Genomic DNA, 25,182 nt, shown 5'->3' with positions numbered 1-25,182 from the left:
GAGAGGAAAGCAAAAGAAGGCTGCAGGCGGCGAGAAGAAATACGTGCGAGAAGTACATTGTACATTGTACAGTACTGATGTCGTTTTTTAAAAAATGGCGGGTTTGATTCCTGTGTTGGGTGTTGCGCTCATGACTCTTCGGTGACGACATTCTCTGACCAAACAGTGGCCGGCAGTCCGTCAACGTCACCTTTTAGTATCGGCTCAGCTCGCTTGGAACCAGAGCAGAGCAGGTACGAAAAACTGGTATCAAGTCGAGTAGAGTAGGGCTAAGACGGGACGGTGGAAAAAGGCCATAAGCCTATAGCAGCATAACTAAGAGCTGGTCCAAGCCTGAGCCAGCTCTAACTATAAGCTTCATCAAAAAGGAAAGTTTGAAGCCTACTCTTAAAAGTAGAGAGGGTGTCTGCCTCCCGTACTGAGAGCTCTACCTCCCATACTACTTTTAGAGACTTTAAGTACAACAAGCAGGCCTGCATGTTGGGAGCGTAGTGTTCTAGAGGGGTAATAGGACACTATGAGCTCTTTAAGATATGAAGGTGCCTGACCATTCAGAGCTTTGTAGGTCAGAAGAAGGAGGTTTACAGAGCAGAGGTAGTGAGGTTTTTCAGTGCATGATCTGCTAATGATTTTCCCAATTAGCGTAATCAGTTTCCCTTCAGCTCTCAGTACCCAAAGACAGTTTATCACCAAAAATGATGCGAGGAAAAAGTTTACCTAAATGCACAACTATAGTAGTAATAATGTTATTGGCACATGCTGGTCAATCTGGATTTTTTTTGTCACCATTCATGTGGACATCCAATCAGTGTTGAGATTAAGTATAATCAAATGAAGCATTAAATTCCTTAGTGGACTCCTTCCAAAGGAGAAAGCTCTCCTGCTCACGGTATTCTACTCACATGCACTATAATGCATTGTGCAAGATCAGCTGCAGCCTTGTCCTCCTTTTGCAGCGTTTATTCTGGGGTATTCTCAGGCTCTAATTAGTACATATGAAAAACCTGTCAGAAATATCCATGTCTGAAACATCCTCTGCACTCAGATCTTTGAAGTCATGTTTTTGCTGTAGTGCAGTTTAGTGAGATTACAAAAGAGATGCAGAGATTATGGCTGATTTAGTCTTTAATTTCTCCAGGCAGACCACTCTGTCAAATAACAGGACTGGTTCTGGAAGAACAAGAGCCTTTGCAGGATGACAAAGCACATCTATGACAACTGAAGGATTTTTCATACTTTATGGCTAACTAGGGGGAAAAAAGGAAATTGCTATCAGTTGCCCTATGGCTAATGTCCTACTTGCTTAGAATAACAAGTAAAGTTTCCAAGTCTATAAACATGCTCTTGCAAGCAGTCAGAGTGACTGCATGTAATGCCACTTTTCATACAATCATCATCAAAAGCAATTGTAGCCAGTTAGCCTGCTGACTGCTCCGCCTGGTTGAAAGTTGTAATCACACATTGATTTATTGTCAAACCTGTAATAACAGAGGCCTGTTTCCTTAACCCTGTGAAGCCTGAACCATCAAATAATTGCCAGAAAATTCTAATTCTACAAATAAAAAAAAAGAAATTTAATATCAATTTTCATATATGAGGTTTAATTTGTATCATATTTGATACATCAGGCATTTTGGTGTACAATTTTTGATCAAAGTTTCTTATTTATTAAACAGACTAAAATGTATAAAAACAACATTTATAGCCTATTAAACTTTGAGTTTCCTTCAAATTTTTCCCAAAGTTATTTCAAGAAAAGAAATATTTTTTTTCCATATTGCACGACAACGTCATACATATTTTGTAGCTAAAAAACCCTAATTTATTGTATATTTCTTCTCTGAATTGTTCAGTTTTTAGTTTTAACATTCAACTAGTTACAATCATCATGATACAGCAGGTTACATATATATAAAAATACAATATACGTTATAAATATCTCAACTTCTCCTCTAAATATACCTCATTATGTCATTTAAAAATGTTCTTAAATAATAAAAGACTGTATGTTGCTTTATGGAATGCATAATGTATGAAGTTTGATTAAATGATGATTGACAGATCTGAAAATAAATACCATTTTCATAATTTTCAACCACATTTTCAACACGGTTTGACTACAAATTAAGTAATGAAATATTAATTAGTTTTACATTGCATCAATCCAGTAACTATTCCTCACGAAGTTTCAGGAACAATTTGAAAGTTCTTTTCATCCAACCTTTTTCAAACTTGTTAAAAATATCCCTGAAAAACCTCGAGTGGGTCTCTGATCCACAGCTGACATGTTGGATGTCTCTGTGACGTCTTTCTGGTGGATGAGTTACTCAAACCTGGTGGATTATCCATGCACTGCATGTATCTGATTTTATACATCAGGTTTTTAAAAAAAAAATATATCACACTGATGATGTAGAGGTCTCAAAAACTGATGTATCAAATATGATACGCTTGGCGTTATATGTTATACAAAGTACAAAGAAAGGTCAAACAAGCTCAGTGCACAGTAAACAGGGATAACATTTCAAACTATACGAATCATTCTTCGTCTCAAGAACCTTAAACATGGCTTTAAGATATAGGCATGGGTGCTTAAGGGGAGAATTGTCATCTTCCTCTGCCATAGCCATCATAACCAACACTCAATGAACTGCCTGATCTTAGTGAAGTTTGCGTCATGTTTTCCCTATGTTCAGCCATGAAGGTGTGCAACATACTGGTACAGCGGTAGAATTAGACAAACCACATGGAGAACTACATGAATACAGTTTATTGTATTTTGGATTGAAAGAATTGAAAATTCATCAGTTGATTCAGAGCAAAGGTAGCAAGTAACAATAAATCTAGAAGTGAAGTCAAAAGTATGATATTTGTCTTTCAAATGAAGTACAAGTTATAAGTTTCCCCCAATAATACTCAAGTAAAGACTAGATACTAAAAAGTGTACACTCAAGTGTCTGCAAAGGTCTGAAAATGTTCAACTTAAAGGGAGGGGAAGAATCCACCTGGTCTGCTCTGTTGTGTAACTGTTCTAACTAAAAGAAGCAGCCCAGCACCGGTGTTACATTATTGATGTGGGAGTTTCCAGGTTTACAGGAAGCCATAGTACAAAAATAGGGAGAAAAGCAGGCTGTTTTGAGGGTCAGAGTTTCTGTTGTTTCTGTCTGCTTCAGTCTGCCGCCTCCACAGGTCGGCCTGCGTAGGAGAGAGAGGTAAAACAAAGGATGGAGTTGAACTTTTCACCTGAATAAGTTTAGCATTTCCACTAGCTGAAGAACATCCTTGGACAGCTGATTAAGTTTGGTGTTTCTTAAGGTTTAATTGGCAGTTTCATAGTTGTATGACATAATTGAGTCTGTTGTGATGTGTGGTGCATTCAGGGAGCCTGATAAATTACTTAGAAAATTCTACTGAACCATTTATCTGAAACCTGAGTGTCCTTGTTTGCTCTGTGTCAACGTAGACTTAATTATGTAACATACAGCAGAGAGAGGATCCAGACTCCAGGCCTTGATTTGTGCATGTGACATTATGAAGTGTAGTCTGACTGTAAAGAAGTATAACATTTTATTAGCATAAGCATGATGAAGAAAGTGCCATCATTAACCAGATCGTACAGATGTTTTTAAATGCTTATAAACAGAGACTGATCAATATTTGGATCTTTTATATTCTATATGACCCAATAGTGGAATTTTTGGTATATGTCTTTACATGCAAACTGAGCGCTCTTTGATAAGCTTGCTCAGAGAGCAATGCCATCAACAGGAATGAAAAAAGTCCAAAAAGGCACCTTGCAACTAATTCATGCTATTGCATGCACTTACATCAACTGTAATTACACGCAAAGCCAAAAGTAGAAGGAGATGAAAAGGAGGGCACGGAGCACCTCTTGGCCATATGTGACCTGTAAGTGTTTGGGGCTTGTGCACTCATCTTCACTGGGCAGAGAGATGTGTTTTACTAGCAGGCTAAGTAGGGTGTATCTCATTCTCTAAAATCTCTGATACCCCCAGGGGTCTGCTGACTAGGTTTTGATGGGCCCAGATGGAGGGGAGATCAAGGGGAGGATGAAAGAGAGAGGGTGCGCCAGCTGTAATGGTCCTGGCTTGTGCCTGCGAGCACTGGAGACTGATTTATCACAATGGTCCTTTCCCTGTGTTTTCCTCTGTATTGACTCTCCTGACTTTCAGTCTCATAGTAGTGCTGAGCAGACAGAAAAGGACAGGCTGGCTGGCTAACGGCAGCGATGGATATGGTGTAGTGACAGGATAGCCGAAGTTACATTGTCATTAATCCCTTTATGTTTTGGCACCTGAATAAGTCTGACAGGTTTGTCTGTCTGTGTTCAATAGAATATATTCTTATCAAACTCACTTTTATAACGTGTTGGCCAATGTGTTGTGTCTCTAATGAGAGAACAGTTGTATTTTGTTTTGGACTTATTTTAGATCTGCCCTCTCAGGGGGTTCCACATGACACAGTATCACCTTCCTAGCATAGTGACTATGTCTAAACATACACACAGTCTCACCCCTGCCTCTTTTCTGCTCTTGCCCCTTGAATTGTAGTAAAAACAGCATCAATAATTAATGATCCAATTAATAGTTTACACTGGTTTTTATTGAGCTGTCAAAGTGATGGAGAGCCTGCTGGTAGTGAACTCGGCCACTGCCTGCGCTCTGCCTTCGTCCTGAATCAGCACTTTGTGGGGCTTCGGAGCCGGGGCGAAACGGCAGGGTTGGGCGCAGACTGCTGATGCTCACAATTTATGGCCATGATGAGTTTCCTGCTCCCTGAAAAACCACAGTGCCTTGCTGGGGATCGGTGCCCAATTGTGGCATGCTGCTGGTAACAAAGCTTGGGGAAAAACAGGGGGAAAGGCTGTGAGTACCTCCATGCTTGGGCCCACGGAAAATTCTTTTTGACATACATTAAGAATCATGGAGGGATCTGAGGACAGAGCGCTGACATGCCAGGTAAAACAGGCACAGCTTGAGATGAAAATGCCTCTGATATAACCTTGTGATAAGATAAATAAGCATCGTTTTTTGGCACAATTCAAATACAGGACAGCTTTCCTTTCTCAACCTAAGGTGATTTGCATGAAATGCTTCTGTCTCTCCCTGATCATAAATGCAAGCCTTCAGCTGTTTGGACTATTTAGACCAAATTAGGCGAGTGACTCGTACGATAAGAGTGTCTACCACGCTGAGCTGAGCTGAGCTGAGCTGAGCTGAGCTGGGGTGTTTCTGCTGCCGACAGAATAGCAGCTTGCAGGCAAAGAGGGTAATCACTTTTGTCAGTTGTGGGTTAGAGGGCTGCAGAGGGCAAAGCCTGTCCGGGGACATCCATGATGTTTTATCACTGGCAAACTGTGCACAGTTAGTAGCTTAAACACTTCCTTAGACTGATTGACAGATCGTTACAGGACAGAGATAGAGAAAAGAATGAAAATGTGTTTGTTTAACTCAGACTGACCTTGCTCCTTAGGAACGACCCTTTAAGCTAGGGTCTGCTTTTTTTTTCCCAAGGAAATGGAATATTAATATAATAATCTTTATTTATATAGCACTCTGAACAAAGTTACTAAGTGCTTCTCAAAACAAGAAAAAAATATATATACTGTATATTATATATATCTAAAGAACTTTAAAATCCTATAATGGATAATGGTTATAACAGCCTTTTAAAAAATAATGTTTTGGGAAGCAATTTCAAATTAGGGGTAGATGTAGCACACAAGATTTCAGCAGGTAGGTCGTTCCAGAGTTTAAGAGCCCGAAAGGCTTTAGACTTCAGTTGGGCTCTGGGAACAACCAACAAACCAATATCAGCTGCTCTGGGAGGGCGGGCAAGCTTATACTGAGAGAGAAGGTCAATGATGTACTGAGGAGCCTGATTGCGTAGAGCTTTGAAAGTTAGTATTACAATTTTAAAATCAACACTAAATTTAACAGGAAGAAGCCAGAATTGGAGTTATGTGATCTGATTAAAAAAAAAACACTGTACATCTCTAAACAAAATAAGGTTTCCTCTGCTTTTATAGGCCTGTAATATCCCAATGCAGTCATTCTATTCAGAGAAGCAAAGTTACCTTTTTCTTTTTGTTTTTAATCCATGACTCTGATTTAAGGAAATAACATTATGCAAGCTGAGAATATGGACCTAATATTTCACTACATGGGCAGGCATGTAAAATGCTTTACTTTCACTTAAAATTAGCGATGGGCATTTCAGGACAAAATACTATTTGATAATCACTTGCATCTATTCGGAGATTATTTGTAATTGACAGGGCGAGACAAGACCCCCACGCAAAGCGGAGGTCTTGACCACCCTGAAGCATTAGTAGCAGCTTATTACCCGGCTACTAACTTCAAATACAAACATGTTGTCAAAAAACATTGATTAAAATAAGATTTTATTGATTTAAAGTGATTTATGCACACAGTTTTTAGTCCCAGTGATTCGACTGCAAACGCAGTATGTAGTAGGCAGTACCTCCTGCCTTCTGCATTAGTAGGTATGTAGCAGGCCATTTTGAAAACAGCCAGAGGCTATATACACACTGGGTAACGAGTAACAGTACACAGGTGAGACCAACAAGGCACAGGTGAGGACAATCAACAAGGAGGGAAAAAACACAAGACAAAGATCACATAACCAAAACAGAATACAAGACAGGGGAGAAACACAAGGACAATCCACAGAACAAAACCAGAAATCAGACAGAACACAACAAAGAAACACAAAACAAAAGCAACTCATGACATTGTATTCCTCTATCAGCTGCAAATATTTTCATCTTGCTATAGCACTTACATACGTGCCAATATTTTTTCATGGTAGCTATCTTGATGCAGCATTCTTCTTCCATGCATCTTCGTTTTTCTATGTTGAAAATCACTTCTCCCCTCTTTACCCTTCCAGCCTCCTTCTTTACATTGAGAAGCAGTCTATTTTTATACTTTTCCATCAGAGTCCCCTGAATTGAATCTGTAGCCAGATAATGCCTGAAGGAAGCCTGTCCTGTATAGATCCATTAGGTTCTACAGGGGAAGTGAAGTGTGAGAAATGTGATGTATAAAGCTCTGGGGTTGCACTAGCTTAGTATTTTCAGATGACCTTACCTGTTCCTGTAGCCCTGAGGTTCACTGCAGCCACTTGTATTCATGTAAATACACAGCTTGATATACATCCACACATGCACAAATGCAAAAAATAGATGTTTTGTTTGAATTACTTATCAAGAAGGATTGCCTAACTAAGCGAACCCACTGGCTCTTTGTACTTGGGGTGTTTAATGCAAAGCTATGCAACCCACAAAAGTCTCAGGACAAAGAAATGAGCAGTTTCTCAGCAGTATCTCTCTTAACTGAAATGATTTCTCCATCATAGGACAGCCTCACCTTTCAGTCCCTTTTTTTACCTCCATAATTCTCTCCTGTGGGAATCTAAGCACCACCTTCAGATTCAATTTTTTTTTCACTCATCTAATTAGCTGGGATTTTTAAGCCTCTTAATCAAATTGAAAGTGCTCTTCATCTCTCTGCTCCGTGCATCCACTTGGGAACGCAGGACGTATCTTGTAGAATTGGAAAGTTGGTTCTGCATACAAAGCCTACCAGCTGATCAAATTCTCACTGTGAGTTTATTGTAACTCTTATTTTGATGGAAGCATTAAATTAGCAACCTGAGATAGGGGTTATAGATCTTGATTCACCCCAATAGAGTCTACCCCTCACTAACCCTGCAGCTTATTTAAGATTTTTTAGAAAGCTGAACGTAATGTCCCAGAAATCTCCATCCTAAATTGCACTACATCCACTTTTACCCAGCCTCTTTTTCTTCAGGCGATGTGTCCGCCGGTGCTAAGTACAGAAGTTGTAATCAGAGCTTCTCCAAGCTCTCCCTGGTGCACTTCAGATTGAGGTCAGTTAAAGCACAGCAGTCTGGATCCCCACTTAAACACACCAGACGGCTACATTCATACTCCTTCCTACAGATACACTAGTATGATGCCAGAAGGAAATGTGACTGAAACCTATTTGGAACTTAAATGAAATGGGTTCTTTCAATGGTTGCTATCTGGGAATGAAGTTTAAAAAAGGAAGAAGATGTGTTAGTGGACGGAGTATTAAAGGAGTTGAACTATTGCCTTTAATTTTGCATACATGTTGTCTGCTTAAACCGGGACTTCCACCAGATCCATGTCTGGTCCGTCTTTGATCTCTCGTCCGTCAACACCTGCCGGTTTTGTTTTCAGAAAGTAGCCGGAGCAGGACTGCCGGACAGCTGGAGTCATGTGACCGAGGTTTTTCCGCGGTAATTACTGCATTAATGAATATCCGACTCCTCTCCTCATCCATGTTGTCTTTATGGTCCTCTGAAAACGTCTGACCTGTTGACTCCAGGCCTTGCTCCACTAATTATGACAGTTTGTTGTTGCAGTTAAGTGAAAATGATGATAATGACTTCCTGTCCCACTTGATCTTCTCTGACGAGATTTATGCATCGTGCTCCAGCATCTGACAAAAATAGAAGTCTTGCGTATCTAATCTGGAGGGTTCCGACCTGCCAGATCAGAGACACAGCCGGAACACAATGGAATGGATCCAGTGGAAGTTAACACATTGACTAGAATAGAAATCTATCAACTCTAGTACCATGATGGATCAGAGAAGGACAGGACACAGATCTGGTGGAATTTGGCCGTTTGAGTGTTTACCTTATGTAAACTATACCTGGAAAACAATGAACTGTATTGTAATTGCATGACAAATGACCCACTAGAAACAGAAAACGTATTAGATACTGCAGTATTCTACCTCATCTCCACACTGAGGAAACCTGAAGTATTTGATAAATCAGAGTAATTAATGGAAGGGAAAATTAACTTTTTATAAGTTCAGTGAAAGTTTTCTTATTTCAGACAGGAGGATATCATAGCAAAACTGTAGTTTTCAAATAAGTCCAAAACTGACTGTCACTAATACCGTTGATACCCTGCCCACTATCCTCATCCACGCGGGCCATCAATTGTAAAAAAGAAAGACACTTAAGAATGATAATGATAAATGAACTGCCCTTATATGCTTGTATAGTCTTTGCATTCACCCTTTCACACCCTTTCATATACAGATTGCAGAGGCTGCCATACAAAGTGAGAAGATGCCCATTACCCCTGATCTAATCCCATTCACACGCATTCACACGCTCATGGCTATGCCTTTGTGGACAATTTGGGGTTCAGTGTCATGCCCAAGGACACTTTGACCAGAGATAGAACCACAGGTGATCAACAATTGGTAGATGGCTGACCCTACCTCTAAGCTACAGAAACCCCAGGACATGAGGCAATGCACTAAATAAGAAAATCCCTACTGATATTCATGGCTATTGTGAAACCATAAAGTGTGTTGTATTCAAGAGTGTCAGACAAAACATTTGAGCTTTTGTGCTAATGCAGTTGACATTGAAAAATAATGAGACATCACGATCGAGGCAGATGTGTTTCTAACATGAGTCTGGTCCTGCTCGAGGTTTCTGCCTGTTAAAGAAAGTTTGTCCTTGCCGCTGTGACTTGCTAAATACTGCAAGGTGCAATGCTCATGGTGGATTAAGATGAGATAAGGTCCTGTCAGTAAGAGGGGACTTGATTGTATCCTGTCTAGAGTTTTTGTTAATAATTGAACATAGAGTACAGTCTAGACCTGTTGTCTATGTCGTTCTACAAAAACTGCACTAAGTTAAGAAGACTAATTATGATTTTATACTTCAAACCATTTAATGTGTTATTACCTGAGCAGCATCTTTCTTGAAGTTGTGCAGGGTTGATTTTGAGAAGTATGTGAGAGCGTGTGTGTGTGTGTGTGTGTGTGTGTGTGTGTGTGTGTGTGTGTGTGTGTGTGTGCGTGTGTGTGAGTGTATAAATGAATGATCAGGTGTCTTGTTTCGTCCTGTACGTTTAAGTATTTTGTATGATCCTGTTTGTATGTCGTGGTTTGTGGTGTCCTTACTGGTCCCTCTCGCTGTCCTCTCTCGTGAATGTGCGCCCTTTCCCCCCCACCTTACAGGAGATTTGGATGGCCATTGGTGGGACCATGCATCTTGGCATAGCAGCGAGGCCTCCCCAATGTCTTTGGTGAGACATGTGGAGCCCTGCCTTGACCCCCCTCCCTCCTGCCCCTTAACCCCCCATCTCTCTCTCCCTCTCTCTGTCTCTCTCCTCCCCACCCCTCCCCTCTCCAACAGTCTTTTGTCATTTCATGTTTCCTTCGTTTTATTTACACCTTTGCATGTTTTTGTTCTGTTTTTCTTTCTGTTTTTATCCCACACCTGTAGGGGACAGTCAAAGGGGAAAAAGAAAAACTATTGAGCAGGCATTTATGTCCGAGCCGACACACACCTTATCTGAGAGGCAAAAGAAAATGGTGCGCTTTGGGGGACACTCATTTGAAGAGGACTTGGCATGGTGTGAACCGCAGGTTAAAGACTCGGGAGTTGATACGTGCAGTAGCACTACCCTAAACGAGGAGCATAGCCATAGTGAGAAGGTACTGAGACAATCTAGCCTGCATTTTGTTTTATTATTTCTGACCTTCCCATCCAGTCTTTGTTTGCTCTTTGTCACCAAGTGTAAATAGGTGAGATGTTTTGTTATTATTATTTTTAATTTATTTGACGTTGTATAAATGGATTTACCTTGAGATTTCGTTCCTTTTTGTTTTTCGGTTACTTTTGGCTTCACCTAGCTTGGTGTTGCCTTTAAAAAGTCTCCTGGGGGCACCCTCTTGCTTGCTACCTGTACTTGCTGTTTTGCTCCCCAATCAGAAACTACACATCTTACAGTTGTTGTAAAAGAAGAGCATTGATACACAACCTCTCTGTTTGTCATGGCACACAGGAATGTGGGTCTCTCCTAGTTGCATGCTCGTTTTCCTCCGTATGTTGTGTTCTTGCTCTGCAGCGGTCCTTTTTAGCGCAGTTGGAACACCTCTACTCAGGCCCGTTCCTTTCACTCTGCTACCCTACCCCACAGCACCCAGTCCAGACAGAACCTGCCCCCTGCTCAACTTTCCACTCACTTCTAGAGCAAAACCCAGTTATTGTAAGAACACAAAACAGGAAAGACTGGAATTGTTTTGCACAAAAAATTAAAACATTTGTTTTTCTTTTTTCCCTTCCACTGCGCGTCTGTGACTTCACCCTACCTGTGTCTCATGGCTTTATTCTGTGCTGTGTATATTTCATCTTTTCAGTTCTTGAAACTTGCACCTCATGATCCAACACATTTGTTCTTGTATCTTGACCTTTTTCCCCCACTTTTTGCTATCTGCTTCCCCCCTCACTATTCCACTTGACAGTGATTTTATGTTTGTGTGTGATGAAGCACCGGGGTTAGACTCCAGTGTTCCTGCTCTGTTTGAAGAGCTGGTTGGAGGAGTGTTGGGGCTGCTTGCTTTACTCTGCATGGGATGCTGCATGAAGCTCACTCCACCCTCACACTGGCAGGTTCACACAAGCTCTAGAAATAACATCAAACACTTCTATGTGAGGTGTTGTTTTCCATCAATAGTTTTGCCCATGTTTAGCAGCAGAATTATATGTTTCATCTTTTAGAAAATGAGTAACTGAGAATGTGGCTATCTAAAAAGTTAACAGTCTTGATGAGTCATCAGAGTTTGTGTGAATTTTTTTTCCCTGAGTGAATACTTTTCCCGTGCCCCCTTTTCTCTGTGAACAGTTTTCTGCTTTGCTCTGAAGTAATCAAATTTGAGTGGATCAGTTGTTAAACAAAAGGTGTGTTGTTGCTCTGACCTTGTAGCACCCAGTGACGTGGCAGCCGTCCAAAGATGGGGATCGCTTAATAGGGCGTATTTTGCTCAATAAGCGCATGAAAGATGGAAGTGTGCCTCGAGACTCAGGAGCTCTGCTTGGTCTGAAGGTGAGCGTATAATGATTTTGTCAGTTTACACAATTTTGCTATGACGCAAACACCGATCAAACTGCTGAACATTTCAAACTGTAATGCTGCATCATCAAGCCTTATGCTGTAGCTTCATAATTTTTTTAAAAAGCATGTTAAAAAACCTATTTGGCACCTTGACACCTCCCCCTCCAAAACAAAACAAATAAACAAATAATATAGATACAAAATGGTGGTTGTAAACATACATTGAACAAACCCAGATTTTTTAACAATACATGTTAAGATAAAGAAAAACAACTTCAGATTTATGATGTCTAATATTTTCTGGCGTCTCGTTCTGTGAGCTTTCTCCCTTTTCCAAATATTGATTACAACAAGGTGCCTCTTAGTATTAATAATCATGCATTGAATGTTCATTGATGGTTCTAATGAGTAGTGATATTTTGTATTATTGACCTTTACACTTGTCTGATTTCCCTCACACTGAAGTTCCTTTCTGAACTGATTACATCAGCTCCAAGGAGACATGTTAAAAAAAGCCATGACAGCGGTTTATAAATATTCTACTTGTTCACTGTTTGTGTTGTTCTTGTACATTAAGTGCTGTATATCCTACTCCTATAGATCTCTTTCTTGATTGTCATGATTTCAACGTTTTATCAGTTAGTTATTGCAGTGCATTCACTACATCGCCAAAGCATATGCCTGATTTTGTGTTGTGGTAGATGCTTTGGTTTTTTCCTTCCCTTTTCACTGTTATATAAATCTGTAGGTGGTGCACACTGGTAAAAGAGCTGAGCAGTCAAAGTCCTCAGGAGCACGCTGGGCCATGAAGAGAGAAACAGGAAACAACAAGATGGGGAAAAATCATTACTGATTGAATGAGCCTCCTGAAATGGCATGTTTGTGTCTGCTCAGTGCCTCTGCGCGTTTCTGTCCGCTCAGCAGCAGCCAGCCAACTCGGCAATCTAGCCAGTCAGTCCATCAGTCAGGCTGCCAGCCTCGCCCTCACTGTCCATGTCTCTCTCTCTCTCTTTCTCTTTCTCTCTCTCCCCCTCCTCTTCTCTCTCTCTCTTCCCCTCTGCAAGCCTCCCTCTTTGGCTCCAGCCTGTTACATAAAGCCATTTCATTTAGCAGACTTCCCTAAGCTCCTTTGTATGTTGGCATTCAGCTGCCATTAAGAGGGATTTTTATTTGTATGATGCCCATGTAAGCTGAGCAGAATGTAGTACAGCAGCTCAGGACTGTACAGTACTCTAGCCCACGAGTATGCACTGCTACAGATGCACAGAGCGGCACCACAGTGTGCTCCTGGAGTTGAAAGCACAGCTCTGGACATGTTTAAAAAAATCAGTGATGCAATTTTACCAAAGACCATGTTCTAAATACCTTTATTGATGATTGAAAATGTACACCTTAAAGGCAAATGTTAACACTATGTCAAGAAGATACTTCCAGGGAAAAAAAAATCAGTGGTCTGCAAAATACTGTGTGTGTTATTCATGTTCTGGGGCTCATGATGAGTTAGCACAGCAAACACTGACTTGTGTTTTCAATGACACCTCTCTGCTTCTACAGGTGGTTGGCGGCAAGATGACAGAATCTGGTAGACTTTGTGCTTTCATCACTAAAGTGAGGAAAGGAAGTCTAGCAGACACTGTTGGACACCTCAGACCAGGTATTAAAAACACATACAGAGAAACTTTAACATACAGTGGATCCATATTCAATATGCTCTAAAAATGCATGAACATTATTTTTTTTACAGCAGCAAAAATTCAAATCTTACCTGTGTCTGGTGTTTTTGCAGGTGACCAGGTGCTGGAGTGGAATGGGAAGCTTTTACAAGGAGCCACATTTAAAGAAGTTTACAATATCATTCTAGAATCCAAGCCTGAGCCACAGGTGGAACTTGTGGTCTCAAGGCCTATAGGGTGAGAGCTTTCAATCACTGTCTATGCAAACAAGCTGTACTCTTCACCACACAGTCATCCCTACTACATCCTGTCCATAGTCCTGTACTGGCAGCCTCTTTAATGGGATAGGTTCCTGGCCCTTGTGACTCCATGAACGAATAATCAGATGGAAAGGATGAATGTGTTAATTGAGTTGAGTGTTATTCTTCCACCAAGAAGCTATTGAAATGGCAACATGTGGTTGTTTTTAAAGTTATATTTTTGGGGCGTTTACACCTCTATTTAGATAGGAGAGGACAGGGGATTATAGCAGGAAGCCAGGTGAGAGAGTGGGGGAATGACATGCAGGAAAGGGGCCGCAGGCTGGAATCGAACTCGGGCCAACTGCTGTGTGGGCATGCGACTTAACCATTAGGTTAAGCCTGCGCCCATATGAATGTTTTAAAGTGTAACTTTTTTATGATTTTAAATATGTTGGGGCATTTTTGCCTTTAATGGATAGGACAGCTGAAGGGAGACAGGAATGTGGGGAGTGGAGGAAGACATGCAGCAAATGGTCAAAGTCAGGAGTTGAACTTGTGACTGCTGCAACAATTTATAGCCTCTGTACATGGTGCACACCCTTAGACAGCTAGGCGAACGACGAGTTTAAAAAAAAATGTTCATCAGTTGAACAATTGTGCCATCAAATTGTGGCCTTTCACTGATTGCAATACTCAGCATAATAATTCAGAGAGTGAATTTAGTTTGTTTTCCTCCAGGATTTGTTTTTGGAATAATGGCACGGACTTGTTTATTCAACATATGTTCCTCCATCCCTCTAGCTGTGGCTCAGTCGGCTCAGGCCTGGTATGGGGCCAACATCACCCAATACATGACAAAATGAAAGGCTGCTGCTTCTCTTTTACACGCTCCTCTTGTTGTTTTCTAAAGAGTTAACTGTAAGGAAAACAGCACTACCTTTGTCGAGTCCTATATCTGACCTGCTTTGTGCTGCTGAGGGAGCTTCTGGGTAAATCAAGACTAATGTGGTGCTTACAGTCATTAAAGCACAGTGCAGTCAGCATTAGCTCAAATTGATCTTTTCCATCCTCTCCGCTCTCTCCTTTTTGTAACACTAACAGTTTTCTGTTTTTTCTTCTTGTAGCGATATTCCAAGGATACCAGACAGCACACATGCACAACTGGAATCAAGTAAGTCTTTTCAAGGTCTTAAGCCTATTATCTTGCCCTGTTTTATCCTATGAATCAGCCTGAAAATATCAAGCAAAGGAAATGTCTTAAAATTGCATATTTAACTCCACCTCAATGAATTGGTTTTCTCTTGGCAAGCTTTATTGCCTTCTTTGTCTCTCTCTTCTTGTTTGTGTTTTCTATCTTCCCCACTGTTGTCTGCATCTCTTATTTCATCTATTCATGTTACCAAAGCAAAACAGAAAAGCTACTAAGGATGTGACTGTTTCCTCTGTGCTCTGTCAGGTTCAAGTTCTTTTGAATCTCAGAAGATGGATCGCCCGTCCATCTCCGTCACGTCCCCCATGAGTCCCAGCATGCTGAGGGACGCCCCCCAGTACCTGTCAGGACAGCTCTCAGTGAGTGACCTCAGCATGTCTTACAGAGTACATGTACAATCCTGAAGGGACTGATTTGTTAGATTGCTTTGGCAACTATTGAAAACGTACAAGTGGGATGGGATATATCAAGAACGTATGAGTATATTTTGATGATACTTGTGAAAGTGTGCATTGATTAAGCAGCTCAAAAGTCAGGGTGCCATCCATTGGTCTGCCAGCTACAGTCTGTTTCAACTGGCCCTTTACCAATCTAATATAGGGTTTTAGGTCAGTTTACTGTGTGTGATGTTCATAGCTTGTGTAAAAACCTTCTAGAGGTAATTGTGTAAAGGGCTGCATTAGAAGAAGAGATTAATAAACTCTTGAATTTAGGGTCCAATAGGAAAAGAACCAAAGCATTTATGTCACACCTTACACTGCAGAGTAATTTGAGTCCCATTGGACCCTCCAAATCCAGCTGATTGCAAATAAACACTGCCATCTCGAAAAAAAGAACTGACCTTGAAATTCAATTCAGTGCTGAAACTGTTGAGTTCATTGAGTAGACCTTGTAAGATGAGTAATTCAACACAGAACAGACGTGATAGTATGATATTTTTGGAGCAGTCTTCATATTTAGTTAAGGAATAATAAGGGTTTAACGTCACTTTGACGCAAGACTTGGAGGAGGGGGAGAAAATTTCCAGAGTAGAAGGAGAGATATAATTGTGACTCATTGATAATTTCAAAGGGTCTATGCAGAATAGAGCAGAGAAGCTTAGGGACAAGAATTCAGCAAAGCAAAGAAGCAAGGATGTAGGTAAAAGGTGAGAAAGTAAAGTAATAACGAACCCAGAGGACTGAATCTCGTATTTATAGCACTACATCTTCTTGGGTATATTGCAAGATTGTCATTGTTTTGTCGGGTTTTGGTTTTATGCATTTTCTTTCTTTTTTTCTTTTCCTTTTTTGCTGATTAATTTTGCTTATCCAGAGCCAAAGCCTTAGTAGAAGAACAACGCCTTTTCCCCCTAGGGTCCAGGTAATGGGCCCTGTCTGAAGGGCACAAACTATTTGGTATTTGCTCATTGACTGTTGACTGGCCTTTTTCTGTTTCCATACTTTGAAAAATGCATTCCGGGGGAAGTGGCAGCTTCAAGTTTCCCTCTCACTGCAGTGCATTGTGTCATTTTTCTTCAGTTTGATTTCTTGGTATCACTGTTATGAGGAGAGTTATTACAACTCATTTTAACCCATTCACATTATTATTTCTAGCAAGTGCATGCTCAACTAATCTATACACCTTTGAAGAGACACTCTTCCATTGCCTGATTTTACACCACACTTTAGTGATCCTTGTGTCACACATGTAGTAACTTTGGCAATGCAGGAGGGTGTCTCCCTGAAATACTTTGGGACAAAAGACTTCTCATTTCAGTGTGACATGAAACCCAGGTCTTCAAACTCAAAGCCTTCAGTCATCTACAGGAGGAACCCTTTTGTGCTAGTTAAAACAATGTTAATTACAGCTTGGGCTGTTGAACTTCATGCCATAATTTCATGTTACAGTGAAAAGATACCAAGTCCACTGTCCTGTGTTGAAAAAAAAATTGCATTTTTCCCTCAGGATGAGAGAAAACATATAAGCAAATTGTACCTCTCTAATAACAGACATCAAACTGAATAAAGCTTTGAAGGCTTTTCTTCAGTCCAAGGTTTTCTTACAGTTCACACTTTAAAATATCAGTGTGTCTTTCTTTTCTTTTTCTATAAGGTAGCTTGCGACAGTCCTGCTTGTAATTTAACCTCACTGAAACTGTTTTCTTTTATGTTGTTTTGGTAAAGAGTACCCTCAAAAAAAAAAATTCTGCAAGAGTGTGCAGAAGATTTTTGAAATTTGGAGGGTCTAAACTCTTGATATGGAGTAAAATGATTTAAGTTATCTGTCACGTGTCATTCCAATACGTTGATTTCTATTGGTGTTTGTGTTGGTGTTTTATGTTTCAGTAAATTGACTATTAAATGGATGGACATGATGTGAAACCATTTACATTTGTTTTCTAATCATATTTACTGGACATCGTGAACAGTATAACTAGCAGTGTTGTAGTACTCGAGTCCAGGACTCAGACTCCAAGTACTGACTTTCAGGCCTGAAGGCTTGACTTGACTCAGCGCTGATGACTCGTACTTTTACCTGGCCTCAGGCACTGGCTGCTTGAGAACACAGAAGATGTTAAGGAGGACTCAGACTTATTCTTTTGGTTAGATTTGTCTGTTTTAAAGTTATATTTTGGGGGCATTGCACCTTCATTGATAGAGCAGCTGAACAGAGATAGGAAATGTGGGGAGCAGAGAGCGGGGGAAAGACATGCAGCAAATGGCCAGTGACCTTTGCAACGAGGCCTATAGCCTCTGTATATTGGGTGCACTTAGACTGCTAGGCCACTGGCACCCCATGATTAGACTGTTTTAATGTTGTTGATATTTTAGCCCCGCTATTTTTTTCATTTTTGATTAAGGGCTGGCTCGTGTGCCCACCTGCATGTGCTACAAATCAGGTATTTTACAGTAATTATAACCAAGAGCAGTGTAACATGTGCAATATGTAAAATAATAATTTAGCAGAAGACAGGAACATGTTCAAACTTAAACAGAAATCTGTCCGGGCCTTACTCTCACCCTTGGTATGTGTCAGTGGACTATATCCCCAACCCTAGCCTACAGTGGACTTTATGCCTAACCCTAACCCTTAGTATTTATCAGTAGACTATATCCCTAACCTACAGTGGTCTGTATGCCTAACCCTAACCCTTAGTATTTATCAGTGGACTATATCCCTAACCCTAACCTATAGTGGTCTTTATGCCTAACCCTAACCCTTAGTATTTGTTTGTGGGCTTAAACCCAAAAAAGAGATGCTAAAGCCAACTTGGACTGTTGATCACATTACTGTTAGCAAGCCAGCTGTAATGTTAGCAAGCTAAAGTTGGTCCAAAATGTGCAAATGTAAAAGAACCATTGAGGAGAAGACAGGAACATGTTCAAACTTAAACAGACAACCGTCCAGGATTAACCCAGACAAGTGAGTGTACTGTTAGCAAGCTAGTGGTAATGTTAGCAAGCTAAAGTGTGTCAAAGACATTTTGTTAGTTGAAATTCTGTTTAATAGCCAGTAGGTTGCTTTTATTTTTGAGTTTATTGGACAACTACAGTGTTACCTACGCAACAGAATTGATGAATATTATTCATGGGGACTGTTATTCAGAATCTTCTCTGGTGACTTGGACTGAACTCTAACTTGGACTCTGAGAACTCAAGACTCAACTACAACACTGAAAACTAGCATAAAAACACCTTTGTGTTTTCAAGATGAGTCTTTTTATGAATGGTTTAGACTACCACTTCAAAGACAGAGCAGTTTAGTCATTATTGGGAGTTTCTTGAATCTTGAGAGGCAAAAAGCTAAGACGTTATCTGGTACAATTTGTTTTCCTAAAAAGCCCTCTGCTGTTTGTTCTTGCCAGTGAAATCTACTGACTTGTCTTGAATGCTTTTTCTTGCGTTGCTGCATGTGAAACTGGTAGTTTTAAACCGTGCAGGCTCTCCGTGTAACCTTTTCTGAAGAAGTATGGACAAGAGCTTAGAAGTTGTACTTTTCATTTCATCTAAGTTTATCAAGGCTTCAGTTTGAGTTTGTGTCTTCTTCTAAGTGTTCTCTTTTGAAGTCCATACTTCCCTTCCAGTGTGACCTGTCCTTAATTCCTCACTCAACTGCATGGTTGATTTCTTTATGTTGATGCCTGGAGAATATGTGAGGGAGTATTATTAGAGGCAACATCAACACTTGTATACTGTAATATTTCTACTGAGCACACTAATGATTTTAGAGCATGTTGCCTTGAGCATTTTATTTCAGTTTGCTCCAGTGGAAGTGACATTCAGGCCAATTGCATTCAGTTCCATTCAATAAACTTTATTCATCCCTGCAGGAGAAGTTTTTAATGACAAGCGTAAACACATACGCTTCAAAACACCAAACTTAAGAGCAACACAAACAACAACAATACAAAAAAAGAACATGGAGGAACACATATCAACAGAAACATCCTTTAATGAAAGAACACTCATCAGGATTACAACCTCATATATCACAGTATAATGCTGTGTTGACATATTTTGCATTTTCACATCATATTAGCATTCAACACTAAGTCCATGTTTTAATGAGCACTGAATATGTGATTAACTGCACACCAAGCATGTGACCTGACCTGACAACATCTTAAGAGGCAGACACCCTCATTCTTTTTCCCAAAGGGTGAATACAGAAGAAGACTCTTTCCTGTAGCAAAAAGAAAATGTCGTGTTGATATTGTAATTAAGTCAATTACTTAATTTCTGATTTGATGAAGTTGTCTTCTCCTGTATTAAACCCTCTGCATAGTGTTAGTCCTATTGGCCCTGAACAGTCTCTCAGCAGGCTATAACTCCTCTTTTCCTGCAGGTCAAACTATGGTATGACAAAGTGGGCCATCAGCTCATCGTCACAATCCTGGGTGCCAAAGACCTGCCACCCAGGGAAGATGGCCGGCCCAGGAACCCTTACGTCAAAATCTACTTCCTCCCTGATAGAAGGTAAGAGTTGAGACAGTTACTGTTACCACAACCCTAATCATCTAACAACATATCATGTAACTCATCTGAGAAGAGACTGAATATTAGTGGTGTGAACTGGTTGATATGTATTGATATGATGTGATATCACATGGATCTTTTGTAGGCATTAGCCTCTCAAGGGCTATATGAATATATATGGCGTGTAAATGGGCTAAATGGACTGTATTTATATAGCACTTTCTCCAGTCTTCTACCACTCAAAACACTTTTACATTGCGTGTCACATTCATGCACTGATGGCAGAGGCTATTTAAAGCGTCCATCAGTACTAACTACTCCCATTCACACACTGCTGACACAACCACCGGGGGCAGTTTGGGGTTAAGTGACTTGCACAAGGACACTCCGTCATGTGGACAGCAGGACCTGGGATCGAACCCCCAACCTTCAGATAGAAAGATGACCGACTCAACCACTGAGCCATAACCGCAAGCTACTCTGGTGGTTGTGCAATTTTGTTGAGCAGTGTTTTTTATGAACTGTGGAAAAAGACAGGAAGTGGATATTTACTGGATGTACTAAGTGGATATTTTCAGCTAGATAATATTTCATCTTACCATCTCATCCTCATCAACAGCATGATCTATTATGTGCTTTGTGCTGTGTGGTGCTATTGATTTGTATTCGTGGCTCTTCTCTATCATGGTTGTAAATAAAAACAGTTTGAATTATTGTTCCTCCAGCGACAAAAGCAAGAGGAGAACAAAAACGGTAAAGAAATCCTTAGAGCCCAAATGGAACCAGACCTTTATGTATTCGCCGGTGCACCGGCGAGAGTTTCGGGAGCGCATGCTGGAGATCACACTGTGGGACCAAGCCAGGGTGAGGGAAGAGGAGAGCGAATTCCTGGGAGAGGTAAGAAACCCAAAGCCCACTCATCAAGGACACAGTGGCCTCTGTTAGTTAGCTCAGGCCCTTCATAATGCTCTGACCATTTCAAGATTTCAGTGGTCCGGTCCTTCTCTAACATGCACATGGATATCTGTTTGTTTGTTATGTATGACTGTAACTATAAAACTATACAAATCTACAAGGCGGTAGATGAGGTTTTGGGATTAACCCTGACTGTAAGAGCTTTAAGCATCGCAGCAGTCTTTTCTGTGCTGCTTCTTTTACATTTAGAACATTTCCTGTATGTTTTCCTTCTTTCTTGGGAGAAGATTCTTTAAGTTAGAGACATTACGAGGGATATCCTGGCTCAAAATTAGGCTCAGATGGTACCCTCCTTACCGTATGCACACAGTGGCACACTTTTTAAAAGCAACATATTTTAGCAATTTAAATAAAAGTATGATATGAGAAAGAAAAATCTCACATTAAAGATTCTTATTTTTTTTATTTAATTTTTTGATTAAAATTGAATACAACATATGTAAATTTACAAAGGTAAAATCAGAGTTGTTTTATTCATTCTAGTAGGTGCCTAAACGCTTTATTTCTCATATTTTGGTGCAGCTTTATACATCAATTTGTCATAAAATTGTATTTATATATCTTTAAATGAAAACATTTAGACAATAAATATCTGGTACTTCCTGTGTGTATGCTAAATTTCCATTTTTTTAAGATTTAAAGTGACATCATTCACATGGCTGTCTGATGATGCTTATGAAAGACAAAAAAAGGTGTAGCTCTTTACCTCCTCTCGCCTTATTGAATTATGAATTATAACATTTACACATGATATGGGTGTTCACATTTATATTTTTATGACATTTGGAAATAGTTTTGGTTTGTTTGTAAACTTGTAGACTTATGCCTTTTTCAATATCATCCCAAGGTCTGGAACACAATCATTGATATGTCCAGCTATCACAACCTGACTGTAGCATATTAGTCTACCAGTTTAAGGTCCTGTCTCTGTCTGTGCCTCAATGAATATTTATGACAATAACATGTTTTACTTGTACTTTCAATGTGTATTCTTCCACAGTATTTGTGCATATCATGGCCTTTTAATACCACATAACACGCTGTAACATGAGGGCACTACGTATTAATCAGATTAATAATTACACATATTGACGTAACTTAAAAAAACAGACACACTCAGCGCCTGGTACTTTTATACGCAGATGATGACCATGCTTCTCTCCTTTGTCAGATCCTCATTGAACTAGAGACAGCTCTTCTGGATGACGAGCCACACTGGTACAAGCTACAAACCCACGATGTGTCCTCCATCCCGCTACCACGTGCCTCCCCGAACACACAGCGCAGGCAGCTCCATGGAGAGAGTCCAACACGGCGGCTGCAGAGTACGTAACCCCTTTGTCACTGAACACATTCTGTACTTTTTGACATCTGCAGTGAAGAGAGCATAAGAGTTTCCATTCCGCAGAGAAAAGATAACCCAGAGAGATATTAAATATTCTGGGCACACTCACAGATGCCAACAAGGCTTGGGTCAGCATGTTTTCTTTATCACAATACTTGACAATTTTTTGTGACTGCAGTACATGAATTACACAAGTGTTTAGGTGTTTGATGTCTCAGTTTTGGCAACAAAAAAAAAATGTCAACAAACATACTAGGACTGATGGAAATCAAGTAAGATAATCCCAATACTATAACCAGATACAAGGACGTTATAGTGTATATAGCTGTACTTCTTAACCTATATTGAACAATCACAAGCATAACGGTTCACATTAAGTTTAGATAATGTTGCAAATCAAACAATATGTGTATAGTGAATGAAATTGTCATGGTGGATCTCAGTACAAGCTTTCTCCCCTTTTTATTCTGATTCTTTATGTTCTTTTAAGTTTAGCATATGCTTAACAAGATAAACCAAATATAAGTGACCCATTCAAAAAGTTCAAAAATAGTTTAACAATAAAAAAGGTGTCCCTTTCGTGTGGTGAGACTAAGGACATTGTTGTTATTATCTGGCTCACCAGTGCTGGATATGCTATCAGACCAAGCATACAAGTGGGTCTAACCATGTGAGGGTCATGTGGGTCAAATAAGACAATTGTAATAACCTTCATTGATTCCTGAGGTTCTGAGGAAAGTCAATGATCAGGCTCTGTTTACAATGATACTACAGCATTTTCATGAGTGCATTATTTTTATTTTATAACAACACAAATATTTCCTCATTTACTACTACTATTACTACTACTACTCACTAAAAAAAATAAATAATAATAATACAAACGATGATGAAAATTGCAATAATGACAATATAAGAAAAATGATATAGAAAATGGATAATAATACACATAATATGTTATTATTATTATTATTATTATTATTATTATTATTATTATTATTATTATTAATGATAATAATAACAATAATAATAATAATAATAATAATAATAATAATAATAATAATAATAAACTATATATAGCACTTCTCAAAAAAGGGTTACAAAGTGCTGAAAATAAAATAAGGAGAACATTTTCCATCATTAAAATACAAAAAAATTATCATCATTATTAGTAAGTAGTTGTGGTTTCAGTTTAGCACAAGTACGTTGTGTTTAACTCAAACTACTACTACTCACTACTACTACTACTACTACTACTACTACTACTACTACTACTACTACTACTAATAATAATAATAATAACAATAATAATAATGATAGTAATATCAATGAGAGTAATGAGAATAATGAGAATGTTAATATTATGAGAAATAATAATAATAATACAAAGAAGAATACTAAGACAGATAATAATAAAAATAATAAACTATATTTATATAGCACTGACAAGGTTACAAATTCTCTGCAGATGATAACAAAAGAAAAAAGAAAAAAAGGCTAAAATCAGGTCAATTAATTTCTTCAAGTGTTAAGACTTAAGTAATCTTTATCTCTGTCACCTGTATCATCTCTACCTTACTGCTTCTGCTTTCACAGACAAAGGCTCATATTCACACAACTCAGGTAACGGCAGTGCTGCTCTGTGGAGCATCTGAGTGTCCTCCATTCCTCTTTAAAGAGGCATCTTTGTTCCCTGACTCTCTGCTCTGTTTTCCATGAAGGGTGCAAGTTTCTGCTGCCTTACATGAATTTCAGTGTGAGAATCTCTTGTTAATGTTTTTGGTTACTTGTTTGAAATCCATTCAGGTTATAGCACATTTGCACCCTCCAAGGAAACAGAGATTTAGGGCACAGTGGTCCTTCCCTCTCTGTTTGTTTACGTATGAACTATTTCCCAATCCCATCCTGAAAGCCACTACCATGCCCTGCAAAACCGAAAGCTAATTGATGAATACAAAAAAATCCTTTATTTTGACCACTTGCCTATCCTTTGTCATGAATCATTTTGTCCCCCAATATCAATATTTCCCCTTTTAAAAATGCACAAGATACTTTTGGCAAACCTTGCAGCCCATTCTGCTTTGCTTCATTTTTTGTGTCTAGAATGTGCATACGTTTCTAAAAGTGACCCTAAAGTCCTGTGTGATATTTTGCTTACTTCTCTTCATCATCCAGAACGGGGGTTGTGTTTACTTACGGAAGAGAAGAAAGATTTGATCATCTTGTTTCATTTTACCAAACCCAATAATAGTTCAGTAAATAACACTTCCCCTGCTATGACCAGATACTTGTAAACATACGGTGGCTGACTTGACTCCAGTTCTTTTATGAAGCACTGCTTCACTGTACTCTTTCTGCTGGACACTTAAGCCCTGGCTGCTTCCCCAACCAAGATGGTTTTCTGGGTGTTTGTGTAAGTGTGAGGTGAAAGAGCTGACAGCTGTAAAAAGTCTCAAGCCAACTGAGATGAGGGGTTGGGAGCAGCAGTGCCAGAGTGCAGCACTTGTCATTTCTGATAAGGCACATGTGTCCAGTTGATTTAAGTTGACTGAATGGTGAAAGCGGTAGGGGGGGAGGGGTCATACTTTCAAGAGATGGGACAAGAAGGGGGGATAAGGCAACTGGAGGAAGAGCTGTAAAGCTGTATCAGTTCCTTCACATGTAAATTGAATGATTGAATGTGTCAGAGATTTGCAGTGAACTGCAGCATTATTTATCACAGTCGACTATACAGTGGTGGAAAAAAGTTTTCGGACACCCCATGCATTTGTGATATATTGCATTGAGAATCACTCTTAGGTCTTCAAGTGCAGTTTCTTT

General features: G+C 39.6%; 1 protein-coding gene across 1 annotated transcript in view; it reads left to right on the top strand.

Moving 5' to 3' along the window:
- rims2a (regulating synaptic membrane exocytosis 2a) overlaps positions 1-25,182 on the top strand; it is a 170,845-nt gene that overhangs the window by 86,364 nt on the left and 59,299 nt on the right. The window contains exons 5-14 of the mRNA XM_034698543.1: positions 10,348-10,559; positions 11,831-11,950; positions 13,514-13,613; positions 13,746-13,869; positions 14,999-15,045; positions 15,331-15,443; positions 19,912-20,042; positions 20,768-20,939; positions 22,189-22,342; positions 23,959-23,985. Coding sequence (XP_034554434.1) covers positions 10,348-10,559; positions 11,831-11,950; positions 13,514-13,613; positions 13,746-13,869; positions 14,999-15,045; positions 15,331-15,443; positions 19,912-20,042; positions 20,768-20,939; positions 22,189-22,342; positions 23,959-23,985 — 1,200 coding nt within the window. The remainder of the gene's footprint in view (positions 1-10,347; positions 10,560-11,830; positions 11,951-13,513; positions 13,614-13,745; positions 13,870-14,998; positions 15,046-15,330; positions 15,444-19,911; positions 20,043-20,767; positions 20,940-22,188; positions 22,343-23,958; positions 23,986-25,182) is intronic.

This window comes from Notolabrus celidotus, chromosome 12, assembly GCF_009762535.1.
Source record: "Notolabrus celidotus isolate fNotCel1 chromosome 12, fNotCel1.pri, whole genome shotgun sequence".
Classification (NCBI taxonomy): Eukaryota; Metazoa; Chordata; class Actinopteri; order Labriformes; family Labridae; genus Notolabrus; species Notolabrus celidotus.
Note: the sequence above shows the minus strand (reverse complement) of the source record. Positions and strands in the feature narration are given on the sequence as shown.